General features: G+C 39.4%; 1 protein-coding gene across 27 annotated transcripts in view; it reads right to left on the reverse strand.

Annotated features, from left to right (window-relative positions):
* Positions 1–271: 271 nt before the first annotated feature.
* Positions 272–17,548, reverse strand: part of LOC117424054 (alpha-(1,6)-fucosyltransferase-like) — a 215,233-nt gene continuing 197,956 nt past the window's right edge. For all 27 annotated transcript variants that reach the window (XM_034040254.3, XM_058991321.1, XM_034927878.2 and 24 more), the window contains 4 exons: positions 9,729–9,975; positions 6,013–6,189; positions 1,959–2,109; positions 272–1,852 (listed from right to left, as the gene is read on the reverse strand). In XM_034040254.3, coding sequence (XP_033896145.1) covers positions 1,523–1,852; positions 1,959–2,109; positions 6,013–6,189; positions 9,729–9,975 — 905 coding nt within the window. In that variant the 3' untranslated portion in view covers positions 272–1,522. The remainder of the gene's footprint in view (positions 1,853–1,958; positions 2,110–6,012; positions 6,190–9,728; positions 9,976–17,548) is intronic.

The following is a 17,548-nucleotide window of genomic DNA, read 5'->3' on the forward strand; positions in this document are numbered from 1 at the left end:
GTCTTCACTTTTCCCTATAGCTGCTTTTACCTGGCTTTGAGTCTGTCTGGAGAACTCTAAGTGCCAGCACTGAACACCCTTCACTGCCATTCAAATCGTTTAACACGCTGCCACCCATCTACACTGTACTCTCTGTATATAACAATCTAGTGTTGGGGATTGAACAGTAACATTGTCCCATGATGTGAATGGAATGAGGAGGGCTGTTCACTGCCAGCACTTCAGATTTTCTAGACAAGCCCAAAGCAGCTTGAAGACACATAAAGGCAGATTCACAGAAAAGTCCAACTCCAATACTGGAGCAACGGAACCTTTTAATTCCAGTGGAATTATTTTTTTTTTTTTAGAACCTACAAATGCATTTTGTTCACAGCACTGACATTACACAAAAAAATGTGACATTTGATTTGCCACAAACTTTTATTTTTGAGAAATGAACAGAAATTAAAAATACTGTCATTTGAAAATAAATGATTATATCTTAGATGTCGGGACTGAACAGGCCTCGTTCCATTCAAATCATGTGAAAGTGTAGCCTTTCAGCTCCACCTATTCTCTTTATATGCATATGCAGAATACAGTATGCGAGGCAAGCTGAGCTGAAAAGTCACATTGTCACTCGGTTGGAATGGAACGAAAAAGGCTTACACTTTAAAATATTACACACTCAAAACTCCTCACCCCATACAGTTAAATCCCTGCTGAACGCGTGTAATTATACTGGAGTAATAAGAATTAAGGACACACAAGTGAAATGGTTTATCCAGGTTTATTTCTTCTTTTGTTATCAAAGAAATGGCCATTAACGTAAATCTTGTTATGACCTACACATTTTTTTTAATTTAGATGTGTTTTAAAACGTGTAAGAAGGGTAAAAGAAAAAAGAAAAAAAAAAAAACAGACAATTTATGGAATCTTTCCGTTGACACAATTGTAACCAACACTAGCAATACTGGCAAGGTCCAAATTTAGACTCGGCGATAACGCAGATGGTTTAGCAATAATAATAATAATAACTATAATAATAATAATAATTAATAAAAAGCCATTTAGTTTTTTTCCAGGCACCAAGTTCAGGAACACACACATACACACGACAAATAAAACTGTTCCTAATTACACATTAAAAGCACAAAATGGCAGTCTGACGAAGGTCTGAGGAGAATAAAAAATAGCAGACATGATGAATGCAACAGTCTAAACAGTAAAAAGACATGGTAGGTGGGTTTTTAGAAGGGTACATTCATTGATAAAGAAGTGGAAGGATGGGTGGGGGTAGGTAGGTAAGGATATCCATAAAAAAACAAAACATAACCATTTGTCCATCTCCAGTCTTAGTCCCGGCTACAATAGTCCGTTCAAAATGTTTAAAAAGAATATTATTTGCAATCCCTTGTGTTATTTTTTTGCATCACATGTTACAACCAAAAGAAGTCCGCCCATGCCACTTTAAATGGGTGCTTAAAGGATAAAGTACCAACCAGTTGCCATTACCGCTGTATTATCACAGTCTCTTTCTTGGCTACTGTGGTAGCTGCTTATCAGCCTCAGGATAGGTTGGGTATTTCACAGTCTCTATCTTCTCCTTCACTTTGTAGGAGGGGTAAAGCCCCGTTCTTCCCATTTTGCGGTTCATCCCTTTGGAGTAGCCGTCCCAGTGGTTGCCGGCCACCCCGATCACATCTCCGGGCTCCAGCAGTATCTCCTCTCCAGTCCGGGGTTGATGTGGGTAGATGGCTATCTGGTTGTGAGCGTTCTGGCCCCCGAAGTAGTAGATGTCGTCCAGCGAGTGGAAGTGCGTGGAAGCATCGGGGTGCAGGGTCTGCATGATCTCGTAGGCAACTCGACAGACCTGCAATAGAGTGGGTGTGTTAGGCAGTTCATGGAAACAGTAAGAACCTTGCAGCGAGTTGAGATGAATGCTCTTCATGTCCTGCATGGCATGGAGACAGTCCTACCTGTGAGGAGAAGGTGCACACCAGAAAGTCTGTCTGGGATAAGAAGTGAATGTCCAGAATGACGCCTCGCAGGGAGTTCTCGGTGTATCGATTGTGCAGACCAGCAGACCACGATATGGAGTTGTCGCTTATAAACTCGTAATCTTTATACCTGCAATGCAAAACAACACGTATGAGAGACTTCAAAAAAAGATTTCAATGACATGGACTGTATGACTGCAGATTTCCACTTCCAACTTCCCTGAAGGATCTACCTACTATTTTACCACCTTGCAGTCTAAATGGTACCGTCCTGGCTGCACATGGTGCACCACCCTCTAAACTATTTGGAAGTGGGTCTAATATTGGATAGTAATAGGTAGCTATAGTCACTTGAACTAAACTGCAATGGTGAACAAAAAAATATAGTTCAGAGAGAGAGAGAGAGAGAGAGAGAACATTTAGTTGCCACATGATGCACTGTAAGGAGTAACAGTAATACCCCTTTTCCACCTGCACACCAGAGCTGAGCCGGTGACGAGTCGAGCCAGCCTGGTACAGGTAGCTTGAGTTGCTTTTACACTACAGAAAGGCGAGCCAAGCTGAGTCGCAAGTTTATGATGCATTAGGCCAGAGCTACGGATTATGTGTCGTTTTTAAATGCCATCTACAATATGTTAAGGGTTTTTAAAGGACCTGTTCGTGTTTTAATGTTATATATACAACGAAAACATACAATTGTCAATTGCTTTTAGATTAAAATAATTGTTTTTGTTACCGTGTTCAAAATGAAACCGTACATATTTTGTCTTCAATAATAAGAACGAGACGTCTGTGAATGGTTGTTTGAGTAGCTACAACACTGCCCCTTTAAAAAAAAAAATAAACAAACCAGAGTTAAAAGGTCACAGCACACACCTCTACAGTGTCCATGAAACGGGGGATCAGAAAGCTCAGAAAAAAAGACTGATAAACCTCTCGTTTATCTACAGTTTGCAGGAAATAAAAAATATGTTCAAAGGTACTCTGAAGTATTTTTTTTTAGTCATGTTTAGTTTTGGAGAGAATATTTGTTTTCAAGCCCACTTTGTTTAAAAAATAAATTAGCAATCACTGCGTATACGAAGATCACAACTGGGAGTTTACAGTAACACAAGATTTCCATTACACGAGAGTAGATGTTAAAACTTCATGCTGATTTGAACTCGGCTCTCGCCAAGATAAGCACCAACTAAGACGTAGCTTTACAGTAAACTAATGTGATCCATATGCGTCTCCATCCATTTACGTTTCCTTCCATATGATGATGTAGATATCCTTCTGTCTGGTGTTAATGGCTGAAGTGTAATGCTGGCTCCAGGGATCAGCTTATTTTGCCTCCCTGGCGCATCAGCACACACAACGGCTGCGATGCTGGCTCCGGGGATCAACCAAAGTGCGGCCTCCCCAGCGCATCAGCATGACAACCGTCTGGATTGAGCTAAGTAGGGTACATCTCTGGGGTTTTCAAGTGGGCACCTTCCATCCTCAGTGTTTCGTCGACTAGCCCACGACACCTCAAGAGGGCTCGACGGTGATTCTGGCGTCCCAGCATCACCCCCCTCCGTCCCCCACTCAACTCAGCCCAGCTTACTTACCTGTCCCCAGCCAGAATCTTTCCGTCTCAACCACAGCCAGTTGCTGCTCCTCTCTGCTGCTTCAGATAAGTTCTTCACTGTGCGACGCAACTCTTGGCCACTGAATCCGACGTCTCTGAGAAACCGGGTTGTAGAGTGTGCCACAAATCCTCGACAACCCACTTCCACTGGGTAAACCCGAACTCTCCATCCTCGCTGTTCCGCTTCAGTGGCTAGTTGAGCATACCGCAGTTTCTTCCTCTCATACGCCTCATCTACAGCGTCCTCCCATGGCACTGTTAACTCTACCAGGTGAACAAGGCGTGCTGATCCAGACCACAAGACAATATCTGGTCGAAGGTTAGTGGTGGCAATCTCAGGTGGAAAAATAAGCCGTTGACCAACATCTGCCAGCATATTCCAGTCTCTAGCAGCTTCCAGTTGTCCTGGGCGAGGATTGGTTTTAACACCTTTTCTTGGTGGTTGCTCTCCTGGGCGGAGGAATGTTGTCTTTTGTGTGTAATGTTTTGATGGAACAGGTGGCAACTTATTGGTCATGTTACGCTTGTCTTCCAATGCTAAGGCCAAACATCGCAGCACCTGGTCATGGCGCCAAGTAAACCATCCTGTTTCAGATCTGTGTTCAGCAGGTAGAAAGCAAGTGTTGTGCATGTATGTCAGTGTGTCAAATGGGAAGACACTTAACTTTCAATAGTGAAGACGTACAGTAAAGAAAGCTTTAAATATTTATAACATATTCCCATATATTTTTCATTTTGACATCAAGGAGAAGAATGCTCATGGCAGAGAGCCGTATGACTCTTGCGAACACCGAACTCAGCTCCAGAAGACATAAGACAAAAAAGGTAAACCTGGTTATTTTTCCGTTTCACATCCTTGCTTGTTTAAAACTATTTGCATGCAGCTGAAGAAAAATCCCCAGACTTTTAAAAATGCTTGAGACTGCAGTTGAATCCCATTTCTTTTAAACTATCTGAAATTCGTGAATACATTTTCTCGCTTCGAACGCTTGACTCCAGTGCTTGCACCTTGTCAGTGTCCCAAGCATTCACTTAACTCTCGTCTACATCGATGTCAGCCATTTTTTCTCATGTTTTCTGGGAATGACGCTTGAGCGTGATGATGAAATGCAATAACCCCGCCCACAGCCTGCTTCGGCCCCGAGCCAGATTCAGATATGTTGCGCGGCTGGAGTTACCGGTACGGGTCGGCTAGGGTCGGGTATCTTGCTAGTGGAAAACCACCGAAGCCGTGACGGCCTGGAGCCCTCACGGCTCAGGTACGCAGGTGGAAAAGGGGTATAAAAGAAAAATATAATGTAATCTTTAATGCTTTTAGTCCAAAAAGACTTCAAAAAAATCTGCACAAATAAATTATCAGAGACTCAGTGCCAGAGCTCTGTATATACAGTGTTGTATGTGGGAAGCAGCGTCTGAGTTCAAAATCCAAATGCAAGCTTTGTTCATGTTGCACATTAAATTTTGGCATCAGTAAAATTTGTTTTACTGCTTACATGTTTTGGAGGTACTTGGGATTTGCCTCCAATTGGTTTTGCTCTTTGTGTGCTGTGTGCATAAAGGCTAGCTTCATGCTGAGCACCACCAGTGAAATTAGACAATCCACTTGTGAAACATGCAGAGCTTCTGTTTCCAAAGCTCCCTTGTGTCTTAAGAGTAGCCAGGTCCTGATAATGAATACTTAATGAATATTGAGTCGGGCCTTAACTTGGCTCCTTCTGAAAAGTGCACTCGATAATCTCTTCAGCCGCGGTATAGAAAACTGGCTCGAGTTCTGATATTGCATTTGAAAACTGCCAGGAAATATCACTGGGCTTTTCCAAGAAGGAAGAAGGAGTCTTTCTCAATGTGTTATAGATACAGTTACTACTTGCATTTAAATACAGTCTCACGACAGGTGAAAAAATGGATGGGGTCCCACTGCACTTGTGAGATGGCTTGATCATTAAAAATGGATGGGGTCCCACTGCATTTGTGAGATTGATTGATCATTAAAAATGGATGGGGTCCCACTGCACTTGTGAGATGGCTTGATCATTAAAAATGGATGGGGTCCCACTACACTTGTGGGATGGCTTGATCATTAAAAATGGATGGGTCCCACTGTATTTGTGAGATTGCTTGATCATTAAAAATGGATGGGGTCCCACTGCACTTGTGGGATAGCTTGATCATTAAAAATGGATGGGGTCCCACTGCATTTGTGAGATTGATTGATCATTAAAAATGGATGGGGTCCCGCTGCACTTGTGAGATGGCTTGATCATTAAAAATGGATGGGGTCCCACTGCATTTGTGAGATTGATTGATCATTAAAAATGAATGGGTCCTTAGTGGGGGAAAAGCTGGACTCAATGAAACGGCAGGGACTAACACCACAGTGTTATGTGAAAGCGCTGTTTCTGTGGTTGGTATGCTCACTTTGTTTTTGCTTCCTGTAGCAGGGAGGGGTCGTCTGTGGCCAGGTACACTCTCTTCTTGTCGATGTGCATCCTCCGGCCGAGCATCTGGAAGTGCTCCTCTACCTGCACCATATACTCTTCAATGGGGTGGAAGGCAGCTTCCGTTCCCACCTTGTCAGTCCTTCGGACGTGAACCCTGCAGACAAAAAAGAAGAGCAGGTTCACAGGATTTCAAAATACTTTTGAAAGGCAGGATAAGGAAGTTAAGGAAGTTATAATCCTGCCCACCTAGAACACCAAAGCCATCATTTTGAGTGCCTTTTACAATACATGTTTTTATTTTGAATATAACCTACAATATTCTATTTTTTATATACAAGCCTGTTGTTATCTCTACTGGACCTGGCAGCCATCAATTCCTTTGTTTTGTACAATGAATGTACCGGGGAAAATATCAGTAGATGAGATTTCATCTTGAAGCTAGCCACAGCGCTTTGGCAGCGATTTCGAACAAAAAACTGCAAAGCAGCAGGCTGCAGCAGATCAACCTGGATTCAGTGCAACACTGAGTGACACACGCAAGAGAAAACAAATATTACTTTTGTTTTAAATTAAAAACTACTTTAGTTTTTACAGTTTTGTATGTACATATACCTGTTTACGCACTACACACTACATTTCTTTTGACATGTTTATTTTATTATAGTTTCTCATTTTTTTAAGTATTGCAAGTTAGAAAATAAACCTGTTTATGTTTAATAGTTCATTTAACTACCCTGTTTCGGCTGTGCAGATGTTTGATCTGATGTGCTTGAATAAAACTCAGATAGTTTGTCTTTCATTTTAATATTGATGTTGTTTAAAATGTAACTGTCATAATGATTGCCAGCGGCGGTTTAAGGTATGAGTATAACCGCTGCGGTTCTAGTGTTCAAATAGTAAGAAAAAAGGCACACAAAGCCATAAATGGTAAATACATGATAAATCTCGAGGTAATCTAATGAATTTGCCTCAGTCACCTTGAATTTGTCTGGTAAGTTTACGTCTTAAATTCATTTTAACCAAGGCTTTAAATGTAATTTCCGTACCTCGTTAGCATTTGCAACATTTACAAACAAAGAATGCTTTATGTACCATTTAACCCATAATTCAATCAACTTTCCACTTCACAAAACCTTTTTTTAGAGAATGTTTTTTGAAGGTTTGGTGTTTCTTCTTATTTTTTCAAGGGATTTGACAGCTTTGGTTCTCAGCTGAGAGCACACAGTCAGAAACTCCACAGTTGCTGCAGATTTCTGATTTCCATTTGAATCTGTATGTTATCAGTGCAGTGTTTTCCCTTAGATTATACTAACAATGTGTTGTTTATTCGGAAAAACACATAGGGATACATTCTCAAAGCTAATTACTCCAAATTCTCATTAGCGCATTTTCTGTCTGAAAGAAAAAAAAAATAATAATAATAATAATTTGCATTTCTAAAACACATAACAATTTTGGACTAACCACAAGCCCCTAAATTGAATGTCTGCATTGTTCATTTCTGGGTTTGTAGCTTTATTAGGTGCGTTTCTAGTATCTGAAATAAATGATAATTTGGAGTAAATGGTTTGAAAATCAGCCCTTAAAGATTGTGACATAACAACGTGCCATTTACACCATGGCACAGCAGAGACACACACGTTCAGTTTGCATGACAGTCAATATTAAGTAGGTAATTGTTTATCTATAGATTAGTAATAATAATAAAGCACATTTCTGAATGTTCTCAATCACAGTTAAATTGCCAGTTGAAATGGAATCATTGATCTCATTTGATGAGATCTTTAAATGTAACTATTTTTTCCACTACAGTTTTTCATTAAGTACTCTAATGCTGCCGCATTGATCATATTTTCTTGCAGAATGACAATAAAAAACCCTTTTCAGAACAACGTGGTATAGAATCATTTATGACAATATACCCTATTATTAGCCAGGGTAATGCATCAGGCAGTCATTTCTCAACAGGCTCACTCAGGCAACAAACACCATTACTTGCTTTGAAAATTAAAACTAAATTGAAAACTCAGGAGTGTAGTGAAAGAAATGTATTTTCTCCCAGTCAGGGGGTTCCATCCTAATGCACCCAATGACCTTGCTAACATCTGATCGTTCTTGACAGTGATCAGTCATACTTTATTCCCTGAAGTGTCTGCATGTTTAACTTGAAGACAGCTTCACAATCACAGTCTGGATTATATGGTATACTATTTTAGACAACAATATCAGAGCACCCTGCCTACTGTGGTAAAATGATATCCAATTGTAGTAAATTAACAAGATAGATAGATAGATAGATAGATAGATAGATAGATAGATAGATAGATAGATAGATTATGAATGAGAGGAGGCCATTCGACCCATCTATGCTCATCCGGTTCCTAGTAGCTGGTTGAACAGAAAACTTTGTCTATTTTAAAGGATCCAAGTGATTCAGACTCAACAACATGACTAGGTAACATTTCTTTCCCTCACCACTCTCTCCAAGAACAGAAGATGTCAACGGTGACTGTTAAATAAAGCTTTGTTTTGCCTTAGTGAGCTGCAGTTCTTTTAATTGGCTGCAATAAGGTGATGCTGCAATGCAAGCTTACTGTATAGATCGCAAGCAGCAGCGATTACGTGCTCATAAACAATGTGTATTTTTATTTTTATTTAAATTATAAAAACATGATTACTGTTCTATATAATGTATTTTTAAACTACATATGAATGTTTTATTCCATGTATATGGATTACCTGTAAGATACTAGGATTTTCAATCAAATATAAACCAGTAGCTACGGTGACATCACCAGTAAGTTATGCAAATGAGTACTATCGAAGGTTCGAACCTTCCTTCGGTAATGTGTTCTGAATATTCGAAAGTTAAAAAATGTGCCCTTCGGTACAGCCCTAGTAATTTCTTCTGTGTCCCATGAAGAAACTTTTTTGGGTTTGTTTTCAACACAGCCTTACAGACGGCATGTTTTCTAATCACATCTCCCAACGGAAGCACATACAAGTTAACCCTTTAAGGATCGTGAGCATTCTGGGCCCGTGATAAAAAACGCACTTCATTTCTTTGACTTACTGGGCCACCATGCTTTGCAGTAAGGCTTGTAAACACATATCATTGGATAGGGAGGATTGAATTTCACTGCCTGAGACAGGCATTTAATTTTTAAAGGGCAGAGACAGTTTACAGCAGCACGCAGAAACAAAACACCACAGGAACTTGTTTAGAGAAAAAAAAAGTGAAAACACTGTAAATCTGATGTATTTGACTTATACTTATATTAGAACATGTATTTTGTCTCATTTGTTTCAATATATCTTTTTTATAATATGTATACATATCAAGAAACAAGTGGATATACACAGATAATGTTTAATGAACTAAATTTGTTTCTTTATTACTGATAATGTCATGAAGAACTATTATTTTATTTATAAATATTTATTTTGAGAAAATAATCGTGTCCATTATTGCTTATAAAGACCATGAGAAATCACTCAGGTGAAACAATGTCTTGCAATTTGCTCAAACATCAGGGGGGATCCCACTGAAAAACGCTTGGTCCCTGAAGAGTTAAAAAGTATACATGTTAAAAAGGCACATCCGTATTGATAAACGCTGAGGTAAAAACGTAGTAAAACTGTTCATGAAGGTTTAAGAGGTCACTCTGCATCTCTGTGTGGGGAGTTTCTTACCCTATTATTGGGTGCTTAAAGCCCATTTTCCTGGTGGCTTCATCAATCTCCTTCTCTAGCCAGGGCTGCGGTCGAATCAGGTACTTGACGAACTGTGAGACCCACCACACAGACGGGTCACCATGGAGACGGTCCAGCCGGTCAGCAAGGTCTTCTGGGATAGCTAGCGGCAGGTAGGGGGGGCGAGGGTGCAGGCTGTCCACGATGGGCAGCTCTACGACCTGTACATCCCTGTCATTGGCTTCACCTGAAAGAAGGAAGATGCTCCGATTAGTACAGCGCTCAGCAGCTCTCTTACAGCACATTCAAATAGCATGTGAATGGCTTTGTCTATATTTCCTTTATTAATGTATGGTGTCACTCAGAAATGGAGGAAACGCCTTCCAAGACTTTGGTCCAGTTGAGCTGGAATGACTCCGTTTTCAAACAAAATGTGATACCGTTAGCACAAAGACTGCAAAATAAACATTCAGAGAAGCATTGGAATGCAAAACAACATTTAAATATTTTAAGGGACCTTAAATATATTCTGAAAGTGTTATTTCTTTTCATAAATTTCAAATATAGGAGTTAGTAAAAGGCTGTAATAAGCAATTTGAAAAATATTCCCCCTATCAAACCCACCTGCATCAAACAACTATCTATCGAAAAGCCTTTATTACAGTTCATATCCCCAAAGGCTGAGCAAGTTAAAAAGCTTTCATGAGGCATTCAGTGAATTGAAAGATTAGTATTGCTTGTGCCGTCCAATTTGTATTCATGCACAAATTAATTTGAAAGAATAAAAAGTGAGCCTGTGCTGCTTTAATTTTGTGAAAGTAACCTTGAGACTTGAGAAAGGTCTTGGGGTACATTTCTAATGTGTGTTTAGTTGGTTTGAGAAACCCCCTCCAGGAAACAATACCCCAGGGGAAAGCTTCCTGACAGCTTGATAAGAACAGCACTGATTGCTAAGGTGGACAGCTCAGCAGAGGATCACATTGCAAGGAAATATTTTGGAACCATGATACATATACAGTAGCTCCAAGCGTGATTCAGGCAGTTACACATGGGGTCTGGTTTTGATACCTGCTAACTTTAGTTGTGAAATATCTGACACCGCTCTTGCATTGTTTTCTATGGAGGTCAGCCATTCTGTTACTCAATAATGCACACAGCACAGCTAGATTATATGAATTAATAACACCTATCGCCAGCTCGAGACCCAAAGCGAACTCTTTCTGTAAGCTGCAATGATTATTTCAGACAAAGGTAAATGCATACATAAAAAGCTGTAGTAGAACAGTGATTAATGCCATTGCTGTGGTGTGTTCCTCTGTAATAACCAAACCTCCTTGCGCAAATAATGCAGGCTTTACTGACGTGCACAACATAACTAAGCAAAACAGAACAATTCATTTCTGTTGAAAAGCAGACTTAGTTGGGTTTTGTTTGTGTTTTTAATTTATTATTTTGATTTAATTGAATCTGCTTGAGTTGAATTATGTAAATTAAGGTACACACTAAATAAAAAAAGACCTAGAACTGAGGAGCAGCTCCTGAATCAAAGCACCTTCACACAGAATTATGAATACATAAAATAAACAATCATTAAAGGCAGTAGAGTAGCAGCTCTTGCTGTGATAGTTTCCTATTTCCCATCAGTGATTGTCACAAATCAAATGTTACTTGCCTGAATGATTTTAACAAACCCTTGGCAAATTATTTTATTGCGCTAAACATCCCAATATGACCTTCTCTCTGTGCAAATAACTGATTGGGAGACTTCAACTCCATTTATAATGTTTTTCGGTCATTTCTGTAGCTAATTTTTGATGGCAAACCTAATCATAATGGCTAATGCTTTATAATGTCATGCTGTGGAGCAAGGCTAAGCGAGATGCATGAGGTGGTTAATGCGGAGCTGCAGCAGCTTTGCCTCCAGTCCGGCTCTTTTGAAAGGACTGATTTGCACAAGCGTGGGTGGAATCCTCCGCGGAGATGCCCTCTCTCGCTGCCCAATTCATAACACTTCATTTGGATGTGCAGCCACTGCTGATTCCAGAGAGAGAGAGAGAGAGAGAGGATACCCGCGGTGCATTGAAGCTGACAGATGTGAAGCGACAACTGTTCGTGTTTTAAAGGGGTTTCATTTAATACAAGATTTTGGGGGGGTGGGTCATTTGAAAAAAACAATATACAGTCAAACTTGCTTAATATCACTCCTGCTAATGTCACCCTGTGCTTATTATCACAGCATTGAAATGACCCGGCCAGAATATAATAGGATTGGGCACAAGCTCCTGATAATATCACTCTGGATATTATCACACTCTGGTTAACATCACTCACATTCAACAGCAACTGACTTCCACTCCCCTTTATATCACTTTAGGTAAGTAAGCTGCTGTATGGTATTGGCAGATTCCGAATATAAAGTACAATAGCAGAGTATCGCATATAGACCTTAGCTTTCTTATGCTTTTAATTATTACAGTTTCACCCTGAATATAAAAGGATTTCGTAAATACAAGGAATGCAAAGCTGCCCATATCCCCAGTACCTTAGAACCACTATTAAAGCGATCAGAACCATCGCTATGCCAACAAGTGAATGTGAAGTTCTTTCAGCTGCATGACTAATACTTTGACTGAAAAAAAATGCTCTAGCTGTCAGCCATCTATCCAGCCTTGTATTTTCAAAGTGCGTGCCAGTCCCTGTCCCTATGGAAATTATTTTGACGGCATTATTCGCTGAGTACTTACTTTTATGATTCAGTTTTAAATTTGTTATTACATGTAATACATTTTCATTGTATTTGCTGCAAACGATTAACATACTCACAATATGGATAAAGGAAGCCTCCCCCCACAGCTCTGCATGCAAGAGAAAGCACACACCTTGATCCTGACCTGAACACCCCCTGCTTGCCTGCCTGCCTGCTGGCCTGTCGGTGAGCCTGCCTTTCATTCTTTGGCCTCTCTCAATCAATGACTGACAATTGCACCAAATTCTGTTTTCTATGTGGATCAGAAGATTACTTCCCTTGTGACCAGAATCCAGGCCTCAAGAATATGAATAATCAGCCATCAAGGCCTCATTGGTTAAAGAGAACTGTAAACTAATACAAAATGAAGATTATCCATTTAGACTGGTATTTACAGTACTAGTGTGCACACAACATAACACCATTTGGTCCCTGGACAGTTAACCTATGCTATTCAAGGAATTAATTATACCAGGATGGTGCAGACTCAATAGCTGTTGTGCCATCAATTGCAATGACTGATGAAGTGGTATTGTAGGTTTACAGATGGCATTGGTAATAATGAGGCATACCGCCAGGACTTCCATAAATAAGAATGTACGTCCCCCAACCTCTGATGAATTCCTAGGAATCGGATCAAGCTGGTAGGTCATCCGTCCTTGCTGTGGGACACGGGAGAATGCTTCCATAAGCATTACGTGCTGCTGTGTTCGGCGTCCATGTACTGTATTTGCCTATCTAATTAGATTCTAAACATTTTATTTCTGGAGGATTGGAGGGGGAAATTATTCAAGTCCCTTTTCTGAATTTAGTCACGTAGAACCACAGTTTGAGACGCTGTTAGGATTTGCATATCATATGGTGAGGGCTGCCTTGACATGCTCCTCTGGTGCCTCTTCTCAACAGGCACTGAAAGAGGCCGGCAGTTCACTAAGCCTAATGCATTTTCCTGGGCTATACCGACAGTATTCTGACCCAATGGAGACATGTTATAATCTCATCCTCGTCGAAGAGGCATTATTAGTTTGCAAAGTGAATATAACCTGGAGAGTTATGTTGCCTTATAGAGCGTGGGATCCATGCTAAATGTGCACTCCATAGATAAGAGTGGATAGTGATCTTGACAGTCTTTTTGTAAGTCTGTCAACAATGGAGTAATAACCTGGGACAAATTAGAAATAGATGTAATTACAGATCAGTACTGGGATAGAAACCAAATATATAAAAATAGTATATATTTTTTTGCTGTATTTATTACATTTTTATGATGATTCAGAATCAGTCCTTATGCCCAGTTATGATGTTTTTTTTTTTTTTTATAACATAACTAAAAATACATTTTACAAAATTAACAATTTAAAGAGTACTGTGGCTTCTCTAAGCCTGCCTTTGATGGTGCTTTAAGCTTACCTGGAGAATCCTAAGTGACGGGACTGAACAGCCTTCTGCACCCTTGAAATGTATTTTAAAACATTTGAGCTCAGCATGGTTCATAGCGATATGAGGTTCATAGCTACTAAAGACCAGTACAAGATGCTTCTAGTTCGTTTCAATGCATCAATGTGAGACTGAAGCCCATCATACACAAGTAAACATGTTTCCAGACAAAATGTTTCCTCATGTATGCTGGATGGTTCTGTCATTCCAGGAACAAGGAAACAAGGAAGCCTGGCCAGGAGAGACTATGTGGTCAGGAGAGACTATGTGAGCATGAGTCATCGATCATGTGACTATGCTAAGATGGCAACTTCTACAGAAGACAGCATGGTTTGGAATCCTGCTACAATCAATGGTTTTACTGATACGTACCCTGACGCACTGTAGTGTCATTCCAGGGTATTCGTGGTCCTACAAGCCTCAGCAGCTCCTCAAAAGTGTCTGGATGCATACGAACAAAATTGCGATAACTTAAGTGATCATTTAAATGTAGCTCATTTAAAAGAATACGGTACGCTACTCTCTCCTCAGGATTTAGGGTCCACAAGACTCTGTTTTAAAGTTTAGCACCACTCACTGCAATAAAGCCATCCTCCATTTCAGAAAGGATCACATGCTGCTTGAAAATGTTCCCCGATATTGTTTCCTAACACTTTTTGAAGAAACATGTTTCCTCGTGTATGCTGGGCTTAGAGGTAAGAGGGTGAGACTAATTTGATTATTAGTCTCACTTTCTACACCCTGCTGACAATTGTGTTGTGATGCTCTAGTTGAATTAATTGCTGCTGCTAACGAGATGCAATGAGTCTGATTTGATTTATTTTTTGATTTCATTACAGGGAAGCTCGCACAGGTGTTGAAGGTAAGACTAATAATCAAATCTTTCGTCTCACATTGATGCAAAAAGTCCTTGTGGAAGAAGCACCCTGTAATGGTCTCTAGTAGAATATTGTCAAGGATGCAATGGAAAATTAAAACAAAACAAGAACTCGAAACCAAATAATTATTTATACGTTTAATTTATTTTGTACATCCTCTGTATTCTACCTTTTAATACATGACCAAGCTTGATGCTATTGGTTGCATTTAAACAATGATTTCATTGAGGGTAAACCAAAAAAAACAACATTTGTTTATTTATATCTAATGTAATGTGTTTCAGATCTCCATCCGAGCTAAACAGAAACTCTCTCAGTGTAATCATTGCTAATCATGCTGTGTAAACAATCGAAACTGGATTTTAATTATGTTTTTCCTATTACTCCAGTTATGAAATGACCATAACAATATACTCCACGCTCAATCAAAGCAGAAAACGATTGTTATTCAAGTGTACCAAAATGGTTGTTGACCTAAACAGGCAAATTGAATTCACCTGATAATATTTTGAACCACATTTACAGTATATACTTATGGCTCTTTATTTTCTTTTTTTTTTTTTTTGATCACGTGATGTCCCAACTCCGTTCAATTAAACTCTTTTCAATTCAAACCGACGCAAACTGCAAGTGAATTTAAATTGATTTAGTTAAGAGGAAACTATGCTTTGCAAAACAGGTTATAACAAGTCATTAAGATTTTAAATCCAGGAAAAGCAATTTAACTGAACTTGCTTTTTGTGTTCGGTTAGAATAAAAAAATAAGGAGCTCTCATTGAAGTCTCATATAGTCTCACTGAAGTTACGGGAGAAAAAACAAAAGTGATCTTGTTTCAAAATCAACACTTTTTCAAGAGTTTAATTAAGAAACGGAGTCGGCTCAATATAACTTTAAAGGGACATCACGTGACCAAAAATAAAAACAGAAAAGGAAGAGCCCTACATATACTGTAAATACGCACCACTGGAGAATAAAGGTACTATCCACTGGTTAACGTTGCATATGCAAGTTGTAAAGTTTAAGGATAGCAGTAATTTCCAAATAAGCTTGATGTGTAGCATGACAAGTCTGTACGCAAAGAGGTTAATGTACGTTGCTGTCAGATCTCACAGGACAGGTATCAAATCCCTGTAGACATTCTATGGGATATGTTTTGTGAAGGAGTCTGCTGCAAATAGTTGCAGTAAACATTGCATTGTGAATCATAGCGCTGTTTGTGTGTGTCATAGTCAGCAGGTAAAGGATCAATTAAATACACCCTGTCCCCTACATCATGCTGCATCTAAGGTTTCTGAAGGGTTTGGTAGTTTCACGGCTTGCTGATCCAATTAGAGAGGTCATTCCTGAGTGACGTGATGCATTTGGCACTGGCTATCGTGGCCTTATTACTAAATACAGGGGTCCTGTAGCTCTCAATATTGAAGGTAGCTTTACAACCAAACAAAAAAAATCTATATGTGCTGATTGTGTCTGTCCATCTATCCTTACATCATCAAACTTTCACTGTTATCGAAACACACCTAGCCTCCTATAAAGTGGCTGTTTTGTATTGCATTCGGCACCTGCAATTCCTAATGCATTTAGCTATAACTCTTGATGTTATACAAATTAACCTTTCAAGAACTGTGTGATTTATTATACTATTAGGAGAACCCTGTGCACATGCACATGTGTGCACTGGCTACTGATATGATAGCAGGATTTTACTGTGTGTACTGAATATGAATGTATTTACACCAATTTATACATTTTGTTCAAATCCCACCTCTGCCACTGACTGATTCACTGTGTGACCCTGAGCAAGTCACTTAACCTCACTGTGCTCCATACTGCGGATGAGATGTTAAATCAATGTCCTATTGTAAGTGACTCTGCATATAATGCACAGTTCACTCTGTAAAGCACTTTGTGATGGTGGTCCATTATGAAAGGCGCTATATAAAAATAAATATATTATTATTATTATTATTATTATTATTATTATTATTATTATTATTATTATTTATTTCAAACACCAACATATTCAGACAGTTCTTAAAAACATACAGGACATTACTAGCCTTCACAGGGTGTTTGTTTCTAATGATTTCATCTGTCCTTTAAAAGCGATACTGTATTCATCAACGTAAACCCATGAATGCTTCAGCTGCTTCATAAGCAAACTCACGTGTGTGTGTGTGTGTGTGTGTGTGTGTGTGTGTGTGTGTCAACCTCCTAATATGATTTTCTAACGGTGGGTGATCTTCGCTCCCTCGCTGATACAACAGTCCCTGAACCAACTGGTGTAGTGCAGGTGGCATGCACCCTCCTGATTTCAGTCTGTCTTTTGAATATACATGTACCACAGTGTTGGAGCTGCTCGTCCAATTATAAAGCAAGGCATCTGTGCTCTGTTCTGTGCTTTTAAAGAAACACTCTCAAAACTTAATGAGTTGTTTCAGTCCTATTAGGCAATACTGTTTTCTAACTGGAGGTTGTGTCTACAGTCAAGTTCTTGGGTATCTCCACAGCTATTCCAAATGTTGAATTTAGAAATAATAAAAGCACGTCATGCAACCTATTTGAACCTATTATCGACTGGTCCAGTGGCTTCAATTTTTGCAAATGTTGGTACGCCATTATTTGAATAGATCTAAGCATTTTAACATATTAAGATTAGAAGATAGAGGCAGTAGAATGTATCTTCTTGTTCTTTCTGTAGAAGAGGCACATGTAAGTATGTCTCCAGTGTTTGTATAAAGTGCTTCACACGGTTTCT

Source organism: Acipenser ruthenus, chromosome 18 (genome assembly GCF_902713425.1).
Source record: "Acipenser ruthenus chromosome 18, fAciRut3.2 maternal haplotype, whole genome shotgun sequence".
NCBI lineage: Eukaryota > Metazoa > Chordata > Actinopteri > Acipenseriformes > Acipenseridae > Acipenser > Acipenser ruthenus.